The 25,308-nt window shown below is 43.5% G+C and overlaps 1 protein-coding gene across 1 annotated transcript; it reads left to right on the top strand.

Moving 5' to 3' along the window:
• Positions 1-1,654: 1,654 nt before the first annotated feature.
• On the top strand, positions 1,655-24,326 carry dnaaf5 (dynein axonemal assembly factor 5). The gene is made up of 13 exons (XM_079233775.1): positions 1,655-2,231; positions 2,864-3,048; positions 3,147-3,271; positions 3,528-3,646; positions 5,668-5,900; positions 6,203-6,427; positions 10,493-10,636; positions 12,058-12,226; positions 14,960-15,107; positions 18,145-18,295; positions 19,985-20,141; positions 20,222-20,413; positions 23,526-24,326. Exons 1-13 carry the CDS (start codon positions 1,694-1,696, stop codon positions 23,678-23,680), a joined length of 2,541 nt encoding a protein of 846 aa, XP_079089901.1. The 5' UTR covers positions 1,655-1,693; the 3' UTR covers positions 23,681-24,326.
• The last annotated feature ends 982 nt before the right edge of the window (positions 24,327-25,308 follow it).

Here is a 25,308-nt window from a genome sequence, read left to right as displayed (position 1 = left end):
GCTAGTGATGCAACTGAGCACCTGTTCAGCTGCCTTCAATAGACAGCTAGCCCAGCCAGCTGTGCTAACATTGCAATGACAACCAAACAACAACGATGGGGGATTTACTGCGACGTAAACGCTACGGAGGGCCTGATCTTAACCGCTAACAAGTGCTCATAAAACCACCGTTATCGTCGGGTGCTCTCTCTGGTGTCCCTACCGTTGTTTCTGGAGGATGCTCAGGGAGAAAACACCTCGCTGGTGGTGGGAGATTGGAGAGGAAGGCTACCGTCGGTTAGCCGGGATACTGGTGCTGCTGCTGCTGCCGCGCTGCACCTCTGATGCCTCGGCTCGCTCTGCGTCAATCCCGATGACGTCAATCTGTCATGCTCTCGACCACAGCGACGCGCGCGCTCTCTCTCTCTCGAGGCCCATTTGCACATTTGCAGGTAACTCGTCTTTAAAGGAAACCTCTACGTCTCCAAGATTGGAAACGTTTCATCTGGAGAATATGAAGACAGACTGGAGGATGAGACACCGCCATTTGGAGAGAAGCTCTGCACGTTTTCGGTGCAGGTTCAAAGCCAGAGAGCCTTTTCTGACCAAAATGGTAACATCAAATAGAAATATGCATTATGTTATATAATTCAGGTTTGTGGTCATGGTTTACTATCTGCAAACTGGAGTCAAATCCATTGAAGGTGTACACATCAGACGACTTTGCCATTAAAGTAAAGCTGATTCTGATGTTTAATTTATTCCACTGTGACATTATAAGATTCCAATATGTATTTCCCAGTATGATTTGGTTGTTTTTGCGTTTTTTAAATCCGTCCTGTTACAAAATGTAAATTGTGCTAGTTAAATAATATTTCACATGACCACAGACAACATAGTGAGTTAAGAAACACTGAAATGAGCCAATAAAAACAATCACGTGTAAAGTTATTAGGAGGTTTCTGCTGATTCACATGAGCACATCAGGGTCTAACACTCAATTCAAGTAAAAACCTCAGATTTGGTCACTATTTGAATGTAAATTAACTGACAAATGCCTCCTGATTACTATAAGTAAGTATAACTAAGTCAAGCCTCAAAGGTCAAATAAGTTGAATATATGAAACATCACTAAACAAGCTTGATGTACATTCTGTATGAGGGCAGACTTTGACTTTGGAGTTTATAACACACTTGTACCAACTATGCCCTGTTGCAAAAACAGCTGTGGGCACCATGGTATTCAGTTCAGTTGAATATCTTGCTTATTACCCAAATTATTTTGAGTGATAATGTCAATCAAATTATTACAAATGAAAGGGAACCCCGTAAACCTGGCTTTGGGGGCCCCTAAGGGACTGACACATGCCAATTTGTCCAAGCTTAATGTCAGGGAGGCTTATAAGTGTGTTTCATCAGATATCACTAAAATAATTATTAAATGGTGTGTAAATGTTGCACACAGTACGTTTATCTGATTGTTTTAAATAATAATGATTGTAATTATTCAGCGATGTTATACGAAACAATTATTTTTTTAGGATTAAAGTCGTTACACCACCTGATTCAGTTTTGTCAATTCAAATAGGAACACAGAGGAGAGGAGAGAGGAAAAGGTTATGAATGCAAATAAAGTTTGAGCTTTTGAATCGGAAGCTGCCGTAAAGCCGTTTGTTGTGTCGTGCTGCGGCGGGTTGTCATACCGACAGTCAAGATGGCAGCGATGGCGGCTGTAGACGAGCATGCTGCTTCTGAAGTTTTGAGAGGACTCGCCAGACATTTAAACTGTCTAAACGAAGACAACAAGGCGACAAGAAAGAGGGCTCTCGAGCTAATCAAGAAAGAAACGGTAGATAAAGGACATCCCAGCAGCGTCTTGCAAGAGCTTTTCGCTGCCCTACTCAAGCCTCTCCTCAAATGTCTGTCAGACCCGATGGAAAGATGCAGAGAAACCGCAATAGCGATGATAACAGAGTTTATTCGCTGTGTCCCAAAACCGGAAGAGTCGCTGCCCTATCTCATGCCCTGTCTGGCTCAGAGGCTGCGGGAGAAGGAGCTCCTGGAGCCGGCGGAGGAGCTCCGGCTGTCGGCCGTGGAGATGTTGACGCTGACGGTGGAGGTGTGCGGGAAGCATTTAGCGCCGTATCTCACCGACGTGATCAACATCCTGCAGAGGACCATCGTCGACCCTTTCCCAGATGTGCGGAGAGAAAGCTGCAAATGCACCACGAACTTTGCAAAGTGTGTGCCAGGTTAGTGTTGATGGTCTGTTGCCATGGTATCGAGGTATTGTGTTTAGCGCTAAAGAGTGAAAGTGATTTAATTCCAGTTACTTGACTTTTACTTGGGCTGCAAATACTATTATCGATTAATCTGTCAATTAAAAACTATAATGTATTAATCATTTAGTGCAGCGGTTGCCAACCTTTGTCAACAATCAACCCTTTGACCCACTGTCACCAGTTCTAAATGTCAATAATAATAATAATAATAATAATAATGAATCCTGTATTGGTCCCACAGTGGAGACATTTATTCTCTGCAATTTAACCCATCCTAGTGGGCAGCCGTGAAGCGCCCGGGGAGCAACTGGGGGTTCAGTGTCTTGCTCAAGGACACTTCAACATGCAAACTATGGGGAGACCAGGGATGGAACTGGCTACCTTGTGTCAACCATGTTGTGTTCTCTTATTTCAGCTGAATCATTTTTAGATGCCTGAAAAGATAAGATTTCTTTCAGTAATGCATGAGTTTATGAAAGAGCTATGTCTTGCTACAACTTAGATGGACATGTGTATCTCGATATTGAGATAAAATCAATGTACCAGCTGGATAGTAACTGAATTGAATTGTCTGGTATTTATTTAATCTCTTTCTCTTTTAGAGCACTTTCACATGCAGGCTGAGAGTCTTGTTAAGCCTCTGATGCAGACGATTTCTCATCAGCACTCCCGGGTACGAGTGTCTGCCATTGAAGCCACCGGGGCTGTCATTCAGCACGGCACCGGGAAAAACATGGACGACGTGGTCTCTCACATGGCACAGAGACTGTTTGACGACTCGCCGCAGGTTTAAAGTTTAAAACAACTCATCAATGTTAGAGGTGCTACTGTGTACCGTTATTTTTCTCAATTCTGCTTTCTCTACCTTTCTCTCTTTCGTACCAGGTAAGAAGAGCTGTGACAGCTGTTGTTGGTGATTGGCTACTTCACATGAGGGACCGATACTCTTATTTCCACAAGCTCATCCCACTCCTGCTGAGCGGTATCGATGATGAAATCCCAGAAGTAAGGTAAGAGTGGACATTGTGATACTTATAGCATATAACAGATTGTGATACAATGTGACACAATCTGTTATATGCTATTCTTCTGGTTTGTATACTGGTTTGTTTTTCAAAATGTCTCACGGTAAATGTTAATGTTAAAAGGAAACGTCACAAAAATATCTCCAACATGTATGTATGTAGAATACAGCGCATCATATTCACAACAGACCGTGACAACATTAATGATTGGGATAATTTGTTTCGACATCTCCTTCTGCAGCCTTCTATCAGCTGAATTATGGAAGCAGGTAGGAGCCCAGTGGGAGAAAGAGAATGAGGATGAAATCAAGGATAAGATGGACTTTCTCCTCGCCCCACCTCCCTTCTACCCACCAGGAGGTCAGTCACTGTCGGTTCTCCGGTTCTCACATTATCAGCTGGTTGCAAAGAAAAGTCGTATTAACATATTGTGGGAGTTGCTGGCATCAATCATCTTCATTGTCTTTTTTTAATTTGCGTATAACTAGCTGATCGTAAGATGCATAGGTTTAAAGAGAAAAACTTTTGGAGTCATTGTTTGGTTTTATCGTCGACTTGTTTAGAGATTGAAGCGGAGTGGCTCTGCTCCTGGCTGTTGAGGAACAACATCTGCAGCTATGAAACACACATTCATCCCTGTAGCAGAGCTTAGTGAGTACAGGATTGGGTGGTAGCATTGATAGATACTATTACATCTGCCAACCCAAAGCTATTATTAGCACCCATTGTTAAATGTTTTTCCACGAAGCAGAGAATAATAAACCGTATGTTGACACTCGGTGATGGAAGGACTTGACTGTCTAGACAGACCTGATGTTTTCCAAGGGAAATAAACTTGGCAGGGATATCCTTAGGATCCAGTTTAAGCTCAGTCTATCAACTCAGACTTTTGTACATCCTTGAATATTATCTTACTGGCTTATTTTATTAAAGGATTGATTTAGGTGAACTCTGAGGAATGGTGTCTGAAAGCCAGTGTTACAGTATAGCAAAGTTTCTTGCTTGTGCATTGGCTTCACTGGTCTCTCAGCATGGACACTAAAATCAGTACATTTGGAATGTAAAAGTAATCTCTCCAAACTTCGCTGCATTAAATCATCTATTTTTATTACCGCTGTCCAAATTTATAACATACAGTGAAAATAATGGTCATGAAGAAGTCTTAGTTTTCAGGGCAGGCACTGGCTTGGAAAGATAAGAATCTGCCTCGGGGCCGGGAATGAGTGTGAACCTGAACTGTGTGTGTGTGTGTGTGTGTGTGTGTGTGTGTGTGTGTGTGTGTGTGTGTGTGTGTGTGTGTGTGTGTGTGTGTGTGTGTGTGTGTGTGTGTGTGTGTGTGTGTACCCCATCAACCAGTACTGTGAGGTAAGATGTGTGTGTGTGTGTGTCTAGGTACAGTACCTTGGCTTTGCATCTTGGTTAAAGCTCCTATATGTGTCCAGCAGTTAGTTACACATGTGCCACTGTGGATGAGTGTGGGCTCTGCCTGGAGAAAGGAAATGAAGAGACTCTCTCTTCCTCTTTTGTCTTTCTCTGTCTTGCCATCATAAATCTGCCGGGCCTCCCAGTGTGAAGAGGTCACTGTCAGACAGTGAGAGACAACCAGAAAAGGGCTTGTTTTGTCTTGTCCTGGTGTGTTTATCTGATTTATATCCATCTTACTTTAGTCCTCTCTTCCTCCTCATTAGTGGGCCTATAGGAGAAGGAGAATTAGGTAGAGGAGAGGGGAGGGAAGGGGATGGGAGGGGAGAGGAGAGGGTTGTTGTATTTCAAATGTAGAGGGCTATTTGAGAATGTCTTTCACTTGCTCTGACAAGTCCCTTGTGGCGAAATCTTAATCGTAAAAAAATTATAGGTTTGAAAAGTAAGTTGGATGCCAGTCAGCAGACATTTGAAACCCTGTGAATCAGTGATATTTATTGTTCCATCAAAGCTATTTCTTAGATCTTGTTGGATTTGTAATCTAATTTGTGTTAAACTATCCAAACAATCATAAAAGTTAGATAAATGGATCACACTGACAATGTCACAGAGCCAGAAAAGATGTTGCAGTGAGCTGTCATGAACAAGGTGCTGGGATATATATATATATATATATATATATATATATATATATATATATATATATATATATATATATATATATATATATATATATATATATATATATATATATATATGAGAGAGAGAGAGAAACCTTTAATGAAAATCAACAACTTGCCCATCTCCGGGAGATTGTTCAAAGACATTTTGGAAAGCAAAGCTCTTCACTAACTGAAGGAGATGTAGGCAGGCTGAGCGAAAATTACTTCTTCAAATACTGATTTCAACATTAGAAGAGTGGGTATGAAAAGATGAATGTTCTTAAATTCCTCCTCCAGTAGAGCGTCCGGGGCTGGGCTGCAGAGAGCTGGTGGTGAGAAACCTGGGTCGGCTGGTGCCGGCCATTACCCACGACATAACCGACTGGCTGGTGCCCACACGGGTCAGGACCTCTCAACTGCTCTCTGTGCTGCTGCTTCATGCCGAGGACCACAGCACCCAGCATCTGCAGCCTCTCCTGGCCACCCTCTACTCTGCCTGCATGGACCCAGAGAGGGACGTGGTCAGCAACGTGAGTCCCAGAGAGCTAGTCGTCTGATCAGCAGAATGTTATACTTCGCACTGGATTTCCTTTTGGAATGCTTGACCTGCACAGACCCGCAGAATTGTTTTGTGATCAGTTATTACCAGACAGAATGATTTCAAGACACATCTGTTGAGCTCTACACTGGGACGAGCAAGACTCAAGGACTTGGGATGCACCTGTTGGATTCTGTAGATCTTTGATGTGTGGCAGATTAAAGATGGACTTCCTGTGGTTCTCGTCCTCCTTTACACTCCCTCATGCCTCTCTGTCTCTGTACCAACATCTAGTGCCTGGCAGCTGCTAAACTGTTGGGGACCTTTGTCCCTCCTGACGTCTTCCTCAAGCTGCTTCTGGATCATGTGACATCCCCCTACTCTTCCTCTCACCCCTGGACCCCCCTCATGGTGCTTGCTGCGGTGCTGAGAGGCTGCTCTCCAACCCTCCTTCAACCACATCTCAAAGAGATTGCCAACACACTGTGCCAGCCCGCCGTCTGCCAGGAATATCAACAGGTCAGCAGAGGGGTTGGTTGTGGAGTAGCTGTTTTTTTTCTTATTCACCTGAGTGACTCCTCTTTGCTGTTGATAAAGGAGCAGCAGCTGTTTTTCTTTTCCATTCTTGTTAGGTGATCTTGGCAGTGTCATAGAAGGTCATTTATCTTCTCTCTCAGTGTACCTTCACACTTATTTTTGACAGTGTTGCCGTCATACTGTATATTTCTTGCCACATTTATCCCTTCTAGAAATAGGTTCGTGATGAGGTGCCACACCTCTTGAAAGGGCTTTAGGTGAAGAGCCTTCAAGAGTTTTACATTAGCACTACTGTACACTGTTAGTACATGGTGAGTTCAGTGGGTCCACTGTTGAGTAATTTACTAAAATGCTGACCCTTTTAAAATGACAGTCCGGCCACATGGTGTTTTTCTAATCTCATATTACATGTCTCTGAAAACGACTCTGCTCACACGCATCTGTGAAATGTGCTCCCACAGTGTTGCGGATATCTTTTTTTTTTAAAATTTTTTTATATACAGTACATAGCAGTGAAAATGTTTTTTTTTTAAACATTGCAACAGTCTGCCAGTGGAAAAATCCCATCAGGTCCGGAGCAGACTCTTCCCCGCTTCCTTTTCTCTTGCGCTAACTATGTTTCCTTTCCAAAATCAAAATAACAGTTGTCTGGCAGAAGCTATTTCTGATCCCGCCGCACTACTGACTCACCTTTACCCACGACCCCCCCCTCCCAGTGAGGCCTGCAAGAATTTCCTCCCTGGGATAATGATAACAAAAATCTACTAATTTCACGTGACCCCTGCAAAGCTGCTCTGACCCCTGTGAGCAGACAAGGCAGTGCAGAGCCTTTTGTTTTCTTTTATAGCCATGTGCAAGGTCTCCACACCGACTCATCCATAGCATTAAAAGAATCCCTGAAATTTCAAAGCCTGCCTGGTCAAGGCCGGTGATAAATGACAAGGAAGTTGACCCCCTTCTGTCCTCCCTCGTTGCTATCCGGCGGGGTCAACCAGAGAGAAAACTAACAGGACGGGACGGTCACACGTTTTTACACAGATGGAGGCAGACCTCTGCTGCCCCTCTCTCTGAGTCGCCATCTATCTCCCTCTGTCCTCCTGTCTGTCTCCGTTTCTGACGGCAAAGCATGAAACATTGGGATTCAAGGGCTAACCCAGACAAAGCACCTGCAACATTCTTTGACAACAGGCAGGGTTCATAGCAGGGAGCAGTGCCAGATCACTGTGTAGCTGTAAATAACACCACTGGAGACATGAGCACCTGCATCCCTCTCCCTCTTCCTCCCTGTGCTGAAAGGCTGACCCAGAATATTGTGCACTCATTTAACTAGTTGTCGCTCAATCCAAAGTGTTTGGTAGCCCTTAGATCCTTTCATGATTTACTTGTATTTGATAAGGGTTTAATTACCTGTATACACACAAACAATGAAGACATGAAAAGCAGCAGACTCAGTACCTTTTGTATTATTTTTTTAATGAGGAATCGCTAGAATTGACAAGGTTTGTGCATTTGGAGTTATGTGCCATTTGAACGAGGAATACAAAATGAAGTTTTACTTGGACAAAAATGAGGCCTGTTAAGAAATGAAATATAAATAATCTTCAAAGTGAACAGAGGCAGGGTTAACTGCGGGGAGTTTGGGGAACAAGGCGAATATGTGAAACGGACACATGATACTTCTTAACCTCGCCGGCTCTTTCAAGTCCCTGTTTTGTTTTCTTTATTTCAGAAGGAGAAAAAGACTGCTTAAAAAAATAAATGGCAGATGCTCGGTATAAAAAATAAAAGTATTGGTCATAAATTGAAGATGATGTCAAGGCTTTGAGGGGGAAATGAAAAGCGAGTCAGTGGTTAGAGAGGCCACCATGTTCTGAGGTACCCTCTGTAGTCAGATACATGTTGGTGTTTGCTTATGCGATGCATACAGGTGTTTTTTTTTTTAAGGGGGTATTCCACAGAGGATTAACAAATCCCCACCATCACACACACAACGTACACAGCTGAGTGCCGCTGTGTTGTGGTTTGCCATGGTGATGGGAGCATCACATTATCTGCAGGGCTGGAGTAAATTGGTAAAGATAGTACCAAGAGAGAGGAAGAAAGGCATAACAATGGGGCCTGACAGCAGATTAGAAGGCATATTTACTTTGGCTTGTTAACAGTAAATATGCTGTTTTGATGTAACTTTGTAAAAAAGAAAGTACCTGTCCTACAGTAGCTTATAGAAACAGGTCAGTGGGAGCGCAAGGAGAAAAGAAGGGAAGAGAAACGTCTGCACTGGTGTCACAACGATCAGTATTCTGCTGAACACACACACACACACATACATACATACATACATACATACATACATACATACATACTTCCATACATCAGTTTGTTTCCTGCATGCCTGCCCTTTGTCAAGAATGACAGCTGCATACTGCTCCCTTCTCCACTGGACGACAGATGAGGAAAAGAAAGGCAGCGCGGCAAACTTTACCTGACTACAAGGGGTCGGCATCCCATGCATCGCCAGTGTTTGTTTTCCTGTTGCCGGAGCAACATCAGTATCTGTGGGGGGTGGGCTCCCCACTGGATAGGAATCCATCTTCTGGTACGGCTCCCTAAAGTGGAGGTGTGTGTGCGTGTGTGCGTGTGTGCGTGTGTGTGTGTAATTAATGTATCCAGTGGTGGACAGATGCGCGCACACACTGCGTAACGAGGCCCCTGGAGCGTGCCCAGGCCAATGAAACCAGGTGTATCTCGCCTGGCTCCAGGTGTCCACCTTATCATTACACCGCACCACTTTTTCCGCTCTCCCTCTTTCCGCTCTCCCTCGTTCTCTCTCTCGGCCAGTCAGCCCTAATGGTTGTTTTCTGCACATGTATAATATGGGTGTCCGTGTATGTGTACGCTAATTTGTGTGTCTGCCGCTGTTTGCACGTTATTTCCACTACTGCCTCCCTGGAACTCCTCAAGTGTTTATGTGCCAGTGAATTGCTTGGCCATAGGCAGGGATTTCCCCCGCCAATGACTGCGTGAACACATTCAAACAGGAGTGCACAGTGCACTCAGGTTGCTGCTGCAAGTCAAGGTTGTTCATGGCTGCATGGAAGTTTAGTTTCGCCTCAGACGGCCTCAGTAAAATGTGTTTGCACACATAACTGACACCCTGGATTTAAGATACGCATAACAAGCTTTTTCCAATGTGTGCTCAAGACTCTATTGCAAAATGAAAACATTTGCACATTTGCCTTGCAGACTGGAAGTCCCTTAGTTCTCTTTCCTCCTCAAAAGTCCTGCCTTTTTTTTTTTTTCACCCACTGAGCATCTTTACTTGGCTAAATGTTTGTTTTCCTTCCATATTAATGCCAAGCTGTGCCGTACAATAGCTACTCAAATGTGGGGAAAGATAGTGTGCCCCCTGGTGATGGAGCCCTGGTATTTGTCGGGTTGTGTGTTTTGAGCGATGCAGCATGATGTGGAGGTTGCGTTAGGTATTTCCTTCTCTCTCACACACACACACACACACACACACACACACACACACACACACACACACACACACACACACACACACACACTTCAGTCCCCCCTCACCACCCAACTCCTCATCACCAGACCAAAGTAAACACCTGGAGGGCGCTTAATCGGCTCTCAATTCTCCATATACAAAAAAAACACACACTCTCGCTCACTCGCACACACTTACCTTACCCTCCATATCCCCCTCAAACCTCCACCCTCCCCTCTCATCCAGCCCTAATGACAGGCTGCGAGAAAACAGGAAAAGAGGCCATGATCCCAGTGATGGCATAGAAATTAGCCTGAGCCGCAGGTCTTTGTCTAAACATGAGCTCAGCACAACACTGGCTGACAAGTGACAGCAATCTCACACACACTCATGTCTGGAGATGGAAAGTTCTCACTCTGTGAAAAAGCAGTTTGAGGATTGAAGTGCATTGGGGTTTATTGATAGACGGGCTGAACATTCAAGGCACATACTTCTCACATCTGTTAAAAACCAGACAAGACAATCTCATGATATATCTCTCTCTTTCCCAGGTCGTGTATTTGGATCAGTTGTTGGCCTGCGTGGACGTGCTGCTGCGTCAGTGTGAATCAGAGCACGGCTCAGTCAGCCTGCAGCTGCTGCAGGTGTTGGTCACTGTCCAGAGTTTCTCCACCGAGCCACGTCTCAGCCAGAAGGTGAGAAAACACAACCCAGCAGTTGGAAGATGTAATCTCAGATATCACCTCACCGAAGTAATTATTTTATTTCGCTTTGAAATGGCACTTTTTTTACCCCTTAAATTTGAGTTTTCCATCCTTTTTTTATTAGAAAAGTAAGGAAGTTTTATGAAGCGAGACAGCTATTTGAGGAATGTCAGCATTTTTATGAGTTCAAAGTGGGCACGGCCAACTGTATGATTACCCACTTAGTCAGGGGAGCTGAAATTGCACCTTTGGAGTGGAACTTTAAATCCAGTCCTGGGTGAAAGGAGGCGGGTGAAAGGTGGAGAAAAAGACAGATAGAAATGGATGGAAAAAAAACAGATGGAGGGAGAGGTGAGTTGTGTTCCTTAGCAGGTGTGTGTCATCGGCCCAGTCACATTTGTGGCTCCATAATGCCTCCTCAGGCCACAGCAGCCAAACCATACGCAAGTAACCAGCTTCCATGTTGTGGTCAGCCTGTAAATGCAAATGGACAAACGGGAACAGTGACAAGTGAATCTGAGGCCAGCGCATTGCCTAACTGCTAGTCGCCGAAGGAAGCTAATGACAGGGAGGGGAGAGCGGGAAGGGATTGGCAGCGATGCTCACCAGACACCACACGGGCCACCAGTGTGAGTGTGTGTTTATGTCCGTCTACATCAGTGTCTATGTTCAGACAGGGAGCAGTGTTAGAGAAGGAATGGATAAAGAAAAAGAGAAGGAGGGTGAGAATGGCCTTGGGCATTCCCGGACCCAGAGGAAAAGCGGAACTTGTTTTCCCAGAAAAAGGGCACGTCTTTCCCATCAGTGGACAGCGAATGGTTGTCTAGCTCTCTTCTGAAGAGGCCGAATTGTGACTCAGACATTGTCTCTGTCCCTGTCGATCCCTGAGGGACCATGAAGGGGACTACGAAGTGCCCCAAAGGTCACTTCCCCTGCCCTGAAGAGTTAGCTAATTATTTACTCTCCTATCTTTCATTCCCGCTTTTTCCTCCCAGCTCAGTTTTATTGGTGTGTGTGTGTGTGTGTTTGTGCATATGTGGTATTTTGTGTGTGTGTGTGTGTGTTTCTGTCGGTTCCTGTGCCTTTGTGACATCCTGTGTATCTGTCTGGGTTTTTGTGTGCTATTATGTGTTAAGACCTTGTCTTGTCTGCAGTGTTGTTCTTCCCATGGTTTCACATGATAGTTGTGTGCCTCCTGTGTGAGCGTGACCCAAAGAATTCCTGAAATTACAAGAAAACAGCTGTAATTGTTGAGCTTAGACACAATACCCTCTGCTCTGTTATTGTTTTTTCTCATCAACGCTTCATTTCGCCTCTCTGTCTCGTTGTCATATTATTGTATGTAAAGAATGCAAGTAAAAAAAAAACAAGTGTTGACATAATTTTGTTCCACCTATCCCTCCCTCCTGCAGGCCTTGGAGAGTGTGCAGCTCTTGAGTAAGGTGCAGGGCCTGGACTCAGAGACGGAACTTTATAGACAACATATGGGCCAGCTGTTGGATTGGCTATCTGGCTCTGTCAACACCTGGTCCAGTTACTCCCCACAGAGACTTCAACTGCATATCATAGTCATACAATCAGGTGAGAAGTGAAGCCTGAATGTGCACAAGACACGGCCAAATTATACAGCAGGTGCTGAAGTTTGCACGTATAGAGACACGATGATGGTCAAAGATACACAGTAACGTTTTGAGAATTCGGTCTGTCAAATTATCTGTTAATGATGGGAAAATCTCTGTCCGTCATCAGTCTGAACATGCTCCGTGGGTTCATTTCACCTCAACACATTGGTGACACTTAATCTAGATCATGTTTTATTAAACATTACTGCATAGTGTAGTTTGTGAAGCCATTCTTTCCTTAACTTGTTCAGACACGTGTTACATCATATTTTAAGCGTCAAGCTGTTTTCCTGTTCATACATGATCCATCATCGAGGCAGCACATCCAAACCAGCAGCTGTCAAAGCAGCATTACAATTTCTCTCTTGTACAAAGGATCCAGACTGTTTCTTGAATTGTTTGTGTCCAGATGTATCATTTTCTAGTGCCTGCACTCATTGAAGAAACAAAGGGCCTCAACCATATTTTCATATAGTCCCACACTGCTCCTGAGAGGTGTGTCGGCATCAGAAGTTTGACACGCATGTGTCGATTGTGGTTGGAGCAATTGTCAGCACCACTTGATGGATTTGAGGGCTGTCAAATGACGCAGTATTTAAGGTCCATCCATCCATTGGGGCGTTAAGCAATAAATCATACAGATTTTAGTATGATTTATTGCTCGATGCTTCAGTGGACGTGTGCTGTTCCGTTGTTGTTTTACAAGATGTTGCCAATCAATGACCATCACTCAAAGACGCAGTGGAAGATTCTTTTTTACCGTTACCCAAGCAAAGAGGCTCATGAATCAAACAAACCCACACAGATAAAGAAATACAACAACAGGGTTGTCATTACACAGATAAAAGAAAGTTGTCATTAGAACCCGTTTGCTTTCTGACTTTTGTAAATCCCTGTTGCTCCCTCTGTTTGTCAGTCAGTGTTGAAAGGGGTTAGTCTGTCGCCGTGTGTGTGTGTGTGTGTGTGTGTGTGTTTGTTTGTGTGTGTGTGTGTGTGTGTGTGTGAGGGGGAAGAAGGGTTAAAAAGCTGTGACCCTGTCTTTGGTGCTGAGACTTCACATTACCTCCCTCTTTACCATATAATCCTCCATCATCAGCACCTCGACGTACCACACTTTCATCTCCATCTCTTTCTCCCCCCTTCCTCTTTCTTTCTAGTTGACTGGGCAGCTGGGTACCCCTCTAATCTCTCCCACACACACAGGGTCTCACACACAGTCCCACGGCTAACTGACCGGTCCATTCTAAGTCCACTCAGTGATCCCCATGCAGGTCACTACATCAAACAGCAACCACAGCCGCCTGCTCTTGACCTTACCCTGGATCAAGGCTACTTTGAAGGGGTGTGTGTGTGTGTGTGTGTGAGCATGTTGAATGCTGCTCTAAGCTTCCCTTGGTTCATTTCTTCTGATCTTTGGTCTATTAACATGACCCAAGGACTTTATTGCGGCCAGCCCGACAGACAGCGTGTGGCCGCTTTGTTTGATGTGCACATGATTCGGGGAAATCGACCCTCCGCTGAACAATTGACGGTAGTTAATTTGACAACTAAGTAATTTTGCTTGCTCATCAGCTCCACACACACACACTCCATCTGTGTATTTGGAGACGGATATAATTATTGCCCTCTCATATCCTCCTCACAATCTTTGTCCTTCAGATGGGGTGAAAATGTCTGGTCCATTGTGTGTAAACTGAAGCAATCTCCCTCTCTTTCTCTTTCTCTTTGCTTGGGTTTTAGTGCCTTGCTCAAGGACAGGATACATGTTGACAGTCTCTCTTAGCAGTACTGAGATGTGTTTGTCTGCGTGTATCTCTAGTGTAGTGAAATGTCCTATTGCTGCCTGGTCATTCCCGTAGATGGTGTGTGGAAATCTCTCCTAACACCTGTTGTTAAATGACACACTTTGACTCACATATTCACATGGGATCAAACTTCCCATATCTCTTTCTAACATTGGTCTCAGGATTTCCTCTGTCTCTTTTCATTTCTGAACAAGTCAGAGTCCAAACAGGGCATGGACACTGTTATCACTTATTACACGCATATTACTATATATAGCTCTGTAAACATGCAGTCAGACGGTGGGTGGGTGGTCATGAGTATAACTTGTAATATTTGCACTGTGAGTTTCTTATTTTTCCTGTAATGGAGCATTTGTGTATGTCACACAAAGACCCTTTTATGTCTCAGTTTCGTAAAGCACTGTGTCACTGTCTCGCCAGTCCATTGAGGTCTCAATAACAAGCCCTCTTGTCTGTACTAAACATAAAAGGTCTCAAGTCTTTGTGGGCCTTTTCCTGTTTAGCGTTTGACAGTTGACCTGAAGTCTGGACAAAACATAATGAACAAAATGTGTGACTGAAAGTGTCTTCTCTCCGAAAAGGGAACACTAGAGTTTTTAACCATAGGTTTAATATTTAGTGGTTGGACTGAAAATTAATTAAGTTATTTGATCCAGTAAGGTGGCAAAGGAAGACTTAAAACATATAATTCGGGTTCAAGCACTGCGCGGTGACACTGAATATAGCGTTCAACAAACTAGTGGTTAAGACGCCATATAACTACAACAATCCTGGTTCAATTCAGGATATTTGCTAAATATACAGGTACTGTAAACTTTTCAATTAAAGGCACACAATGCCAAAAAATCTCTTGCATTAACAGCAAATCCAAACCGTGTGTGTTATAGGTCCAGTGATCGGGGAGTTTGTGAGCCCGTTGATGCCGCTGCTGTTCAGCTGCCTTCAACCGGACAGAGACCCAGAGATGAGGATGAGCATCTTCACAATGCTCGCTAAGTTGCTACTGGATGCGACCAACACACTGGATTCCAAGGGGTGAGAGGAGCACATGCACACATACTATGCCAACAATAACATCTCAACGCACACGCGCACACAGTGAAACAAAAACACCCATAACAGCTAAATTGCAGGTTATTTTTTTTCTGCCATTTCATCAGTGCATGATGTTACATTGGGCTTTAGTTGTTTTGTGTTTGTCTAGTCTGAGTTTTCCAAGTCATTGTTATTAGCTCAGCTCATATTTTTAGAATACACCTCACATTAACCTGCAAATTAGTACCGCACCCACTAGGGATCATAATTAGAAACACACACACACACACACACACACACACACACACACACACACACACACACACACACACACACACACACACACACACACACACACACACACAAACGTAACAATGTAACCCCATCAGCTTCTTTAGGACTACATTCAGGCAGATGATGACTGGGTTATACATGTTGTTCATACATAAAACATTAAAAACCTCATTACAACTATCTTAAATTAGTAATCACTCCCCAGCATGCCTAAAAGAATACAAAAGGCTATCGGTGTCTGAATCGCTCCGCCGTGATTTAGTAACACTTGAGTGGTTGACTGATGAAGGAAGAACAATAGGAGGGATGTCTGGCGAGTGGAGAGCAGCTTCCGTTTGTTGGTTTTTCCTGTCTTCCTCTCTTCCTCTCCGCTTCCACGCTCACCCTCCAGGGTTCCCTCAGCTGTTGAGCTTCCAGGCCTGGCTCAGAGCTCTAATCTGAGGGAATGCATTAAACCTGAGGCCCTCACCGGGTCCCAGCGAGCGTAGCAGCTGCTGCCGTCGATCAGACAGACAAACCTTGTCCATGGGGTTGCCATGGAGACATATGTGCAGGGTGTAAATTACCCTAACCCTGCAGCCAAGAGGTCCATGAGGCTTGTAGGTGTTTCTATTGGTTAATATGAGGGATAGCTTTTGGCAGCAGTGTAAAGACTATAAGACACAATAATATCCTTGTCAGTGAAAAATGTGTATAAACAACAGGAAGTGTTGTCAAGCCAAAACATTCTGCCACCTTTGCCAAAAACGTTGAAATTGGAACTTTGCTTTCAGGCTTCATCATATTATTTTATCCATAAAGTGAATTTTAGACAAAAGGAGCCTCTGTCTCTTCGCCACTCTCAGTGTGGCCACCTGCACTGCTAACCGCCTTTCTCATTCCTCGGCTGTGTCTCCGGTAATCACAGGACCATCAGAAGACAGAAATCATGTTACACCTTCAAAAGCTTTTAAACAAATGCTTGACTTACTTTATATGGGTCTGTGCGGTGCCGTCTGCCATAATATTTCCATTCATACTCATATTATCCCTCCATTCATGATTTATAGCCTGAGCTTGCTCAGCAGATTGTAGCCCACACACACACACTCTGTCTGTCTCTCTCACACACACACACACACACACACACACACACACACTATATATCATCAAGAGGGCAATGATAGTCATACAGAAAACTCTTCTCTTTGTTCTCCAACCAAAATTACATAATGACAGCTCTACTATAAAGCAAGCAGAAAGGGAAAGCAAGTGTGTGTACACATACGTTTCTTTCATCCACACACATACAACGTCTTTGTTTCATCTGGATTCGTGTGCTGTGATTACAAAGCTGTAGTTCACCCTCTTTCCCCTGAATGTTGCATGCAAATATCATCTGCCACTTACAAGGGAGATAAGAGTGTGTGTTGTCCTTCATGTGTGAACTGCAAAAGTCTTAATTTCAGCTTTCAAGACATAAAACAAGAACATAGAGAGATATTATTCTTATGTCACGTATAGACGGTTTCCCTGTCTATAAGATAACACAAAACAAGACGAAATGAGGCAACTCCAATTGTGCATGTATCAAAAATGACTCTGTATTCCTCAACCTATTGGCCAATAATTTAATTTCTTTTAAGACAGTTCTATTTAAAGAGTTGAGAAAGGAATGGACAATGTAGTTTTAAAACATTATCACAATAATATTATGGATGTTTTCCACGATCTGTATATATAATGATGAAATGGCAAATGTATGCATACTCATCCATGAAGAGGATGTTCAAAATAACTCTGTTCCACTGCAATATAGGAAACCAAATTATTTATACACGTACAACACTAAGGGTTAGGAATTTAGTTTAAATCAGTCATTTGAATGACAGACATTTGTTGAAAAAGTGCATGATAAAATCATAAAATTACTTCTGGTGTAATCTGACAATTTGTGTGTGTGTGTCAGGTCACGCTCTTTTTTTCCCCCATTGGACATCATCCCTTCAATGTGGAAAAAGTGTCTTTCTTTCTCCTGCCATCATTCATGATGAGCTTTCAACACCTGTTGAGAACAAGCGCAGCAGTACAGTCCTGGCTGCATTGTTGGCACACAGTCTCCCCCTACTGGCAATGAAACATTACAGCACATTTTTTTTTAATTAACGTTGTGACCAGTTTGTTGTGACACCACCAGCTGATGCTAGAGCAATCTACCACAGTTGGTTTGGACCAAAAGGGCAGTGCAGATTGTGGTAGTGAGTGACAGGATGTCAGAGGGTCAGCGTGAAAAAGAGAGGGAGACGGGAGAGGAGGACACGCGTCTCCTCCACTACCCCCTTCTGTCTTACTTAAAGTGTAGGAAAGTGACTGTAGTATAGCCATTCCCCCCGTGTCAGCGCTGGTTCTCCAGCTTCCTCCCACTGTCCAAAGACATGCAACTTAGGTTAATTGATGACTCTGAATTGCCCGTAAGTGTGGATATGAGCGTGAATGGTTGTCTGTCTCTATATATCAGCCCAGCGATAGACTAGCGACCTATCCAGGCTGTACCTTGCTTCGCACAATGTCAGCCAGGATCGGCTCAATAATAGATGGATGCATTACCAACACCATCATCGTTCACTTTTCCTCAAAATTGTCAGTATTGCTTGCTAGTTGTTACAATTAAAATATATGCCATTTACCTCCTACATGAAGCAATAGAAACGTCTTTCTCTGCTCCTGTTCTGTCTAAATAGTTTTACTCTCTGCTTCCTTGCAGGCATTTCCGTGACGAGTCGGAGAAGTTCCTGAGTGACGTCTTGCTTCCTAACCTGGTGTGGCGTGCAGGTCGTACCGCTGGTGCCGTCCGCACCGCAGCGCTCAGCTGTCTGCTGGCTGTGCTGCATGGAGGGGCCATCACACCAGGACAGGTACACACACACACGCACACACACACACACGCGCACACGTAAATGCTGTAGGGGCCGTGCACATGTGACACACAGGGGTTACATCTAGTTCCACCTGTGCAAAAGGACCGATAAGCATTGGAAGCGAGCACCGGGTATAAAAGGTCTCCAGCAGTGCGTACTCCTGAGTCCTGATCCAAACTGCAGAAACACTTTTTATTCTCTCAGCTGTAAAAGAAAAGATGTGTTAGTGCATTCTTTGAATCCACTAGGAGTTAACATTTACTTCAAATTCTCTGTTATGTCCATTTCACAACGAAATAGACGATCCCACTTGGTCATTTTGGAAAATGTATCCGCCATCTCTCTCCGCTTGGCTGAAAGAGTTGGCCACGGCAGGTAGCAGGTGTACGTGGGGGCAAGCGGGTTCACATACCTTTGTCCCTCAGGAACAGTGCTTCCCCTGTTCTGGGCCCTTGTTGTACGTAGGAGCTATCACCGGGACATGCCCTTGCACCTGCCTGTCCGAGCATGTGCCCAGTTACAGTATTTGTGCTCACACACACACGCACATATGGCTGTGTTTGTCCTTGCGTGTGCCGAGTGACCAGTTTAAACCGGCTCACACACTTATTCTATTCACACGTCTTTAACTACAAGGCAAAGCAAACAGCTGGGGGACAATGTGAGTGTGTGTGTGTGATCCAACTTTGAATATCTAATGGCACCCAAACGTCCTCACAAGAATACAAAAAATCTGGAAAAGTGGTGGCTAAACAGTGTTGCCTTCCAAGTTTGGGTTCAAAATGAGGTTACTGTATAGCTGAAATAAACAACATGTCTAATAGGCATAACAGCAGAAGGTAATGTGTTGTTTCCACGGGCACATCAAACAGCATTTCCTTCAGAAGGACATTGTTTCCTCACTACTCCCTGTGAAAACAATTAGCAGCTCCAGTTACACATGGCATCCTCAGATTGCCACTGATGTAATGCCGGATCTCTTCTCTGCCAAATTTTCCTGCTCTTTCTGTCTCATTCCCTCCCTCTTCCCTCGCTCCCTTTTTTTAGTGTTTTGCCCACATGGTTTCGATAGCAAACAGACGACAGAGGTTTTATCCATTACCTCTTGGTTCTGTGTGCTCAGCTTCACCTTGTTTGTCCATTTCCTCTCTTTCTCATCTGTTGGTGTGATGAAAACATCGCTCTACACTGTTCTTCTGAAGTTGGGCTCCATGCCCGTCTGTATAAACTAAACCAGGCCTGATGTAAATCCGTCATGCTTCAGGTGATATTTCGCTTTGGTACAAAAAACACACACAAATCATTGAAGAAAAGTGTGGAAACTGTTTTGGGCTTAAATTGGGAATGTGTTGCCACTTTCACTAATTAGCCGTCTCTTTTATAGTTTAATTTAGACCCTAAATTAAATGGAAGCACACTTTTTAAAAAGGGTTTTGGTTTTGGTTTTGCAGCCTCAAAGCAGTCACTTTCAAATGTTTCACCCATATGGAAATCTTGGCCACATACATAAAATAAATTGTAACTTTATTACACAAAAACACCGTTTTGTAAACTGCTTTAATTTACTTTAATACTTTAATTTTCCTTTAGTGAGTTTGAATTGTACTACACATATGGGGAGAGATTGACCTTGTGATTCGACATGTAAAAGGTTTGAATGCTGGTCTCTGTCTTCTCTGTTTGCAGTTGCTGTGCCTGGAAGAGAAACTGAGTCCCCAGGTGTTGTCGGCCCTGGAAGAAGACTCTCAGATGAGCAGACTGTTGGCCTGTCGCTCCCTGTCAGTCATACTCCGTCTCATAGGAACCGATCTGCACCCGGAGGCCCTCAACAAGATCTATCCCGGTTGGTGTAGAAGGCACACACAGACATTAATGCACTACATTTTGTCACACCGTCTGTTGAAATGTGTCTGTCCTCCACAGCGCTGCTGAAGCGTCTGGACGACAGCAGTGAGGAGCTGCGCAGCGTGGCCCTGCAGGCCCTCGGGCTGTGGCTGTCCAACCTAACCAAAGGCTACAACCCTGAGCACTGTGCTCCTCATCTGCAGCTCCTCTTCCAGCAGCTCCTCCTGCACCTGGACGACCCGGACGTCTCCGTCCAGGACCAAGTGCTTGGTAAGATCGGACCTGCAACCTCAGAGATGAGGATGCAGTGTTGATAGGTAGTTGATGGTTAGGGCGTAATGGGAGGATGTGCACATAAGTAGTTTAGATTTCTGAAAATATTGACTCTGTGTGGAATGCATCGTAGCTTTTCCATGAACATACAGTATATGCATATGGCTTGAAATGACTGCGATACGGACCGTATTACTGAGATGATCTGATAAACGTATACAGATAGTAAAGATGGAGACAATGAAAGCGTAGTTTTGCCGTGATGATCTGCAGACCAGTCTGCTGTGTTCGAGACACTCACAGTAGAGAGAGGAATTAGGACTACCCTCTATCAAACTCTAGAGTATTGCTCTAGATTCCATTTTTTTTCAAAGGCTATGTTATCTTTCTTTTCCACATAATTTATCACCAAGAGTAGCTCAAGCTATTCCTCCTGCCAAAGAAAACCCAGAGGGGCTGAATGGGAGGTGGCCCTCGAGTGAAACACAAGATCCAGATATGGATAAGCACCCACCTCAGAGAGACACTTCTCAGGTCAATATGTCAGCCCTAATATCTGATTAACTCCCCGGCCAGTGCACCTGGGGTAGACTGGGCTGTTTGTGTTCAAATCTCTGCCTCTCCACCGAGGATCTCCCTTCAGCAGCCAATGACAACCACATGGGACCCCCGTCCCCTCGCCACCTTTCCAAATCTGTCCCATACCTATCCCGACTTAGTGTTTTTAGACAAACCCTCGGCTTCACGGACGTGTTTATTTATGCATCAGTGGAAACTCTGAGTGGCTTTTCCTGCAGTGTGTAACCAAGGCTCAGCTCCTCTGGATTTTCAATCTCTCCCACTCTCATGGATGTTCGCTGTCATTACTTCTGACAGGATGCAGGTGAGGGCTGAAGCCTTAGCCAACGCAGAGAGGCCTCTCTACAGGATCTCTCATCTTTATGCTGCTACACACAAAAGAAAATAGGAAAAAAGAGAGGAGAGAGGATTCACACACACTCACCAGATGCAGCAATAATTTTCATACCATGATTTCTAGCGCTGCAAGACCACTTTTGAAAGTCTTCCAAGGGCAATAAGCATGTTTGATGCCATTGGTGATCAAAGTGTCTGTAACCTTGACTGCAGAAGGCAGAATAACACGCGTAAATCAACTCGTGGACCGGCCTTGCCCACATACTCTACATCTGTATTTCTTGTAGTTGAGTCATTTCGCGTGTTGCGCCTCTGTAAATTCAGGATTTGCTTTGAAAAACTATACTGTAATTCTGTAGGTTCCAGTTTAAACATGAAAGAGATGCTTTTTTTAATTTATTATTATTATTCTCTGTTGTCTCAGCTCATGCTGAATATGATGTATCTTCTACTCATTATCTGGCAAAAGGTTACACACCAAAACTGATACTCTGCAAAAGATAAGTCTGATTTTATTTCAAACTACGACACTATTGAATGGATCCTGTTAACAAGTATTGTCTGTGATGTCAATGATCAATGTTATTCCACTGTGCCAAAGAGCTCAATTGTCGTCCCAAAACACTTTTGCATTGACTTAACCAGTTCTCATGTCTAAAAATGTTGCTAATTCATCACTAATGAAAGAAGTGCATAATAACTGTCAGCATATCATACATATAAGATACATATACAAGCCATTGTGTGGAGCCCAGTTCTCCAAACTGAGATCTCCATGAAGTTCAGTAGATTCCTAGACGGCTCGGAGTCTCTTTGTGAAATGAGATGACCTCACATCTCGCTGAGTGATCGTCTGTATCTGACAGCACCCGTAACCGCCTGTGCCGCAAATGGGGAGGCATTCCTCGCTCTCATGCATGGCTCTGTTTGAAGCTTTCTTTTTCTTTTCTTTTTTCCTCTTCGCGCGTCTTTCTTCCTCTCTATCTTTCTTTGTTCCTTTTTAATAGTTGATCCCATTCTTGTGCTTCTTAGATTTCAAACGCATATCTGTGAAGTGGCTTGATTTGTGCCGCATGTCCTGACAGCATGATGGACAGCACCCCCGTCTCCCTCTCATCCCTTCTTCTCTCACTCTCCTCGTCCTCCACCCTTATAATCCCACCGTCCTGGCAGAACGGCGGCTACCTGCTCCATCACGCAGACTGTTGGCACGGGTATAGCTCACTTCTCACAAGTCATCATTGTTCTCTTTGAATTCAAAGTCTCAACACCCCACCTATATCCCATCTGAGTACAGTATACACAAAAGCAAAAAATCCCCTCCATCTCCTTGAAGAACAAAGGCGGGTATCGGATGATGAGTTTACATGAGCTAACTCATCCGGAGTGATGGCATGTCGCCACTGGAACGGCACTTTTGCATTGTGGTTTCCGAAGCATTTACCCATTGACAGCAATTTAAGTAATTCGATATACTTCTGAAAATCAGCAGAAGGTGTGGGAACAGGAGGAGGAAAAGATTTGAACACTGGATTATTGCCTCGTGGTGGAAGGAAGGAGCACCTGCACATAATGTGGGAGCTGCAGAGTTCATGTATTGTAGTTCATCACTGCCATCTTCTGGCGTCATAACAGATTTTTGATTTTGTTCCAGAAAACACCATTCAAGAGAATATCTATCTGCCCATACATACCATGTTGGAAACAAAAAAACCTCATTCAAGATTGATAAATTTAGGTTTGAGGCGGCTGAATGGGATTAAAGTCATTTTTGCTGAGCATTTGAATTTCAGAGGAACTCTATCCCCTCTCTAGATGCATGTTTTATGTTTGCTTATTGACCTGATTGATTTTCAAAAGCAACATGGAAGAAGAAGAAAAAGACATCAGCATGATCAGACCATCAACCTATTTGATCTGAAGGTCACAAGCTTCCAAACTTTGACTTAAGTCTCCCCCGAAGAATTAAGATCAAAGAAATAGTTTGAAGGAGTTTATTGACTTTCTTGTGTACCTTTTTTTTTTTTTTGTGCTTTTAATGTCAAAACTTTGGGTACTGCAGTTTTTATGGATGATATTTATGCAGAACTTTGAGTCGTTCTGCTTCTATTTGAGTGTGTCCTCTTTCATCTCGTATGCTGAGTGCCGACTCTTCTCTTGAATCTTTTTTTTTTTAATCTGTTTTTGTGTCCAGAGATTCTGAAGAAAGGCAGCTCGGTCCACCCGGCGCTACTGAGAAGGGAGGCGGAGGCCGTGAGAGACCAACAGCGGAGTCCTCTTCACTGCGACCAGCTGCTCCAGCACATCAGCTCACTGCCCACAAAGACCACAGCAGCATGTCCTGAGTAAAACACGTGAAGAGTGTGGCTCAATGCAGTGAACGCTCTCACTTTGAATTGTACAACATTGATGAACAGCCTCTAACAACATGTTGGTAATAATACAATGGAGCTTAAAATGAATGTACTTGCCTTAAATTAATTAATGCTCATGTGGGTGAGTAGATGACTTATTTTGTATTTATAGTTGTTTTATAATTGAACTTTCCAATATCCCTTTTAATGCAGAATATCATCTTGACCATTTGTTCAATAACTGTTCTTCATTCATTCCTGTTACTATAAATCCTTTGGTTCTGATGTTTTGTTTGAGTAAAAGGAAACGGATGTTTGATGTTAAATATCTTTGTGAATTCCTCTACCCAAACTCTCACCATCCCTGCCTGCAGATGGTGCTGAGTCTCAGAGACGCTGGGTCATGTGTTTGTTGCCTTCAAAATTCAAGTTTTTTTTTTTTTCATTTATTAAAAATACTTAAATATTGAGATGTGCAAATACAAAGTACATTCAAATAAATCTGAATCTTTTAAATAATGAATGAGTCGAATATTAATGTATTTAACAGTAATACTCATGGATAGTTTCTATACAAATAGCACTTTAGGATAAATGTATAGTCACTTCACCACTATAAGCTGCATTCAACCTGACAATGCACTACTTGTTATTTTTATTCAAGCTGTGTTTGTGTGTGTATATATATTATATATATATTTATATTAATATATATTATATATGAATGTATATTATATATACATTCATATATATTAGTGCCCTCCAGAATTATTGACACCCTTAGAAAATATGAGCAAAACGGGCTGTGAAAAAAATGCTTTGCTGTTTATCCTCTTGGTCTTTCACTCAAAATATTGGCAAAAATTGGACCTTTTCATTCAAATAAAAATTTTGAAAGATTAAATAAATATGTTTCTCTTAAACATGTGTGCCAGTAACGTAATTACTTTTATAGGTAACGAAGTAAAGTAACGCATTACACTCAAAATATTGGTAACTACACTACTTTACTAGACCTCAGTAACGCGCGTTCCTGCGTTACTCAAGACATTTGTACCAGTCCGAAAAGTTCTCTTCTAGCGGCGCGCGAGTCACACGACACTTCCTGATGATTTGAGTGACGTAGCTGCTGGTGCGTAGAAGGAGGGAAGCGGGGAATGGATGAGACGGAGACGGAGAGCCCGGATCCAACTGGGTTCCCTAGGATTAAGGATATTGCAAAGCAATACAACACTCCAAAACCATCAAGTGCACCTGTCTGTAATGACGTGGAGCTTCTAATGAGGACAAGACACGTCTGGTATGAACGGAATCACTTTACTGGTGCACTGCAGTATTACAACTGTTAAAGCATTGAGAACGCGCTCTTGCACCCGACATGTATATATTTTTCACACGTAACATCAACATTAGTTAGCGTCAACAAGCAGGTATCACTGTACTTAATGCCATCAAAGTAAAAGCACTTCCTGTTTACATGCTCTTCACAATAAGAGTAAATCATGTAATAAAACAAGTTACAACACTGTCAAAAGGCTTTTCAGCCTGGGCAGTATTGTTCTGACCCCAAGGAGGAACAGGCTGTCGGATAAAAGATTGCAGAGACTTTTACTCATGCGATAC

This window comes from Taurulus bubalis (genome assembly GCF_910589615.1).
Source record: "Taurulus bubalis genome assembly, chromosome: 17".
Lineage (NCBI taxonomy): Eukaryota > Metazoa > Chordata > Actinopteri > Perciformes > Cottidae > Taurulus > Taurulus bubalis.
The sequence above is the reverse complement of the archived record's forward strand: the minus strand, read 5'-3'. Positions and strand labels throughout refer to the sequence as shown.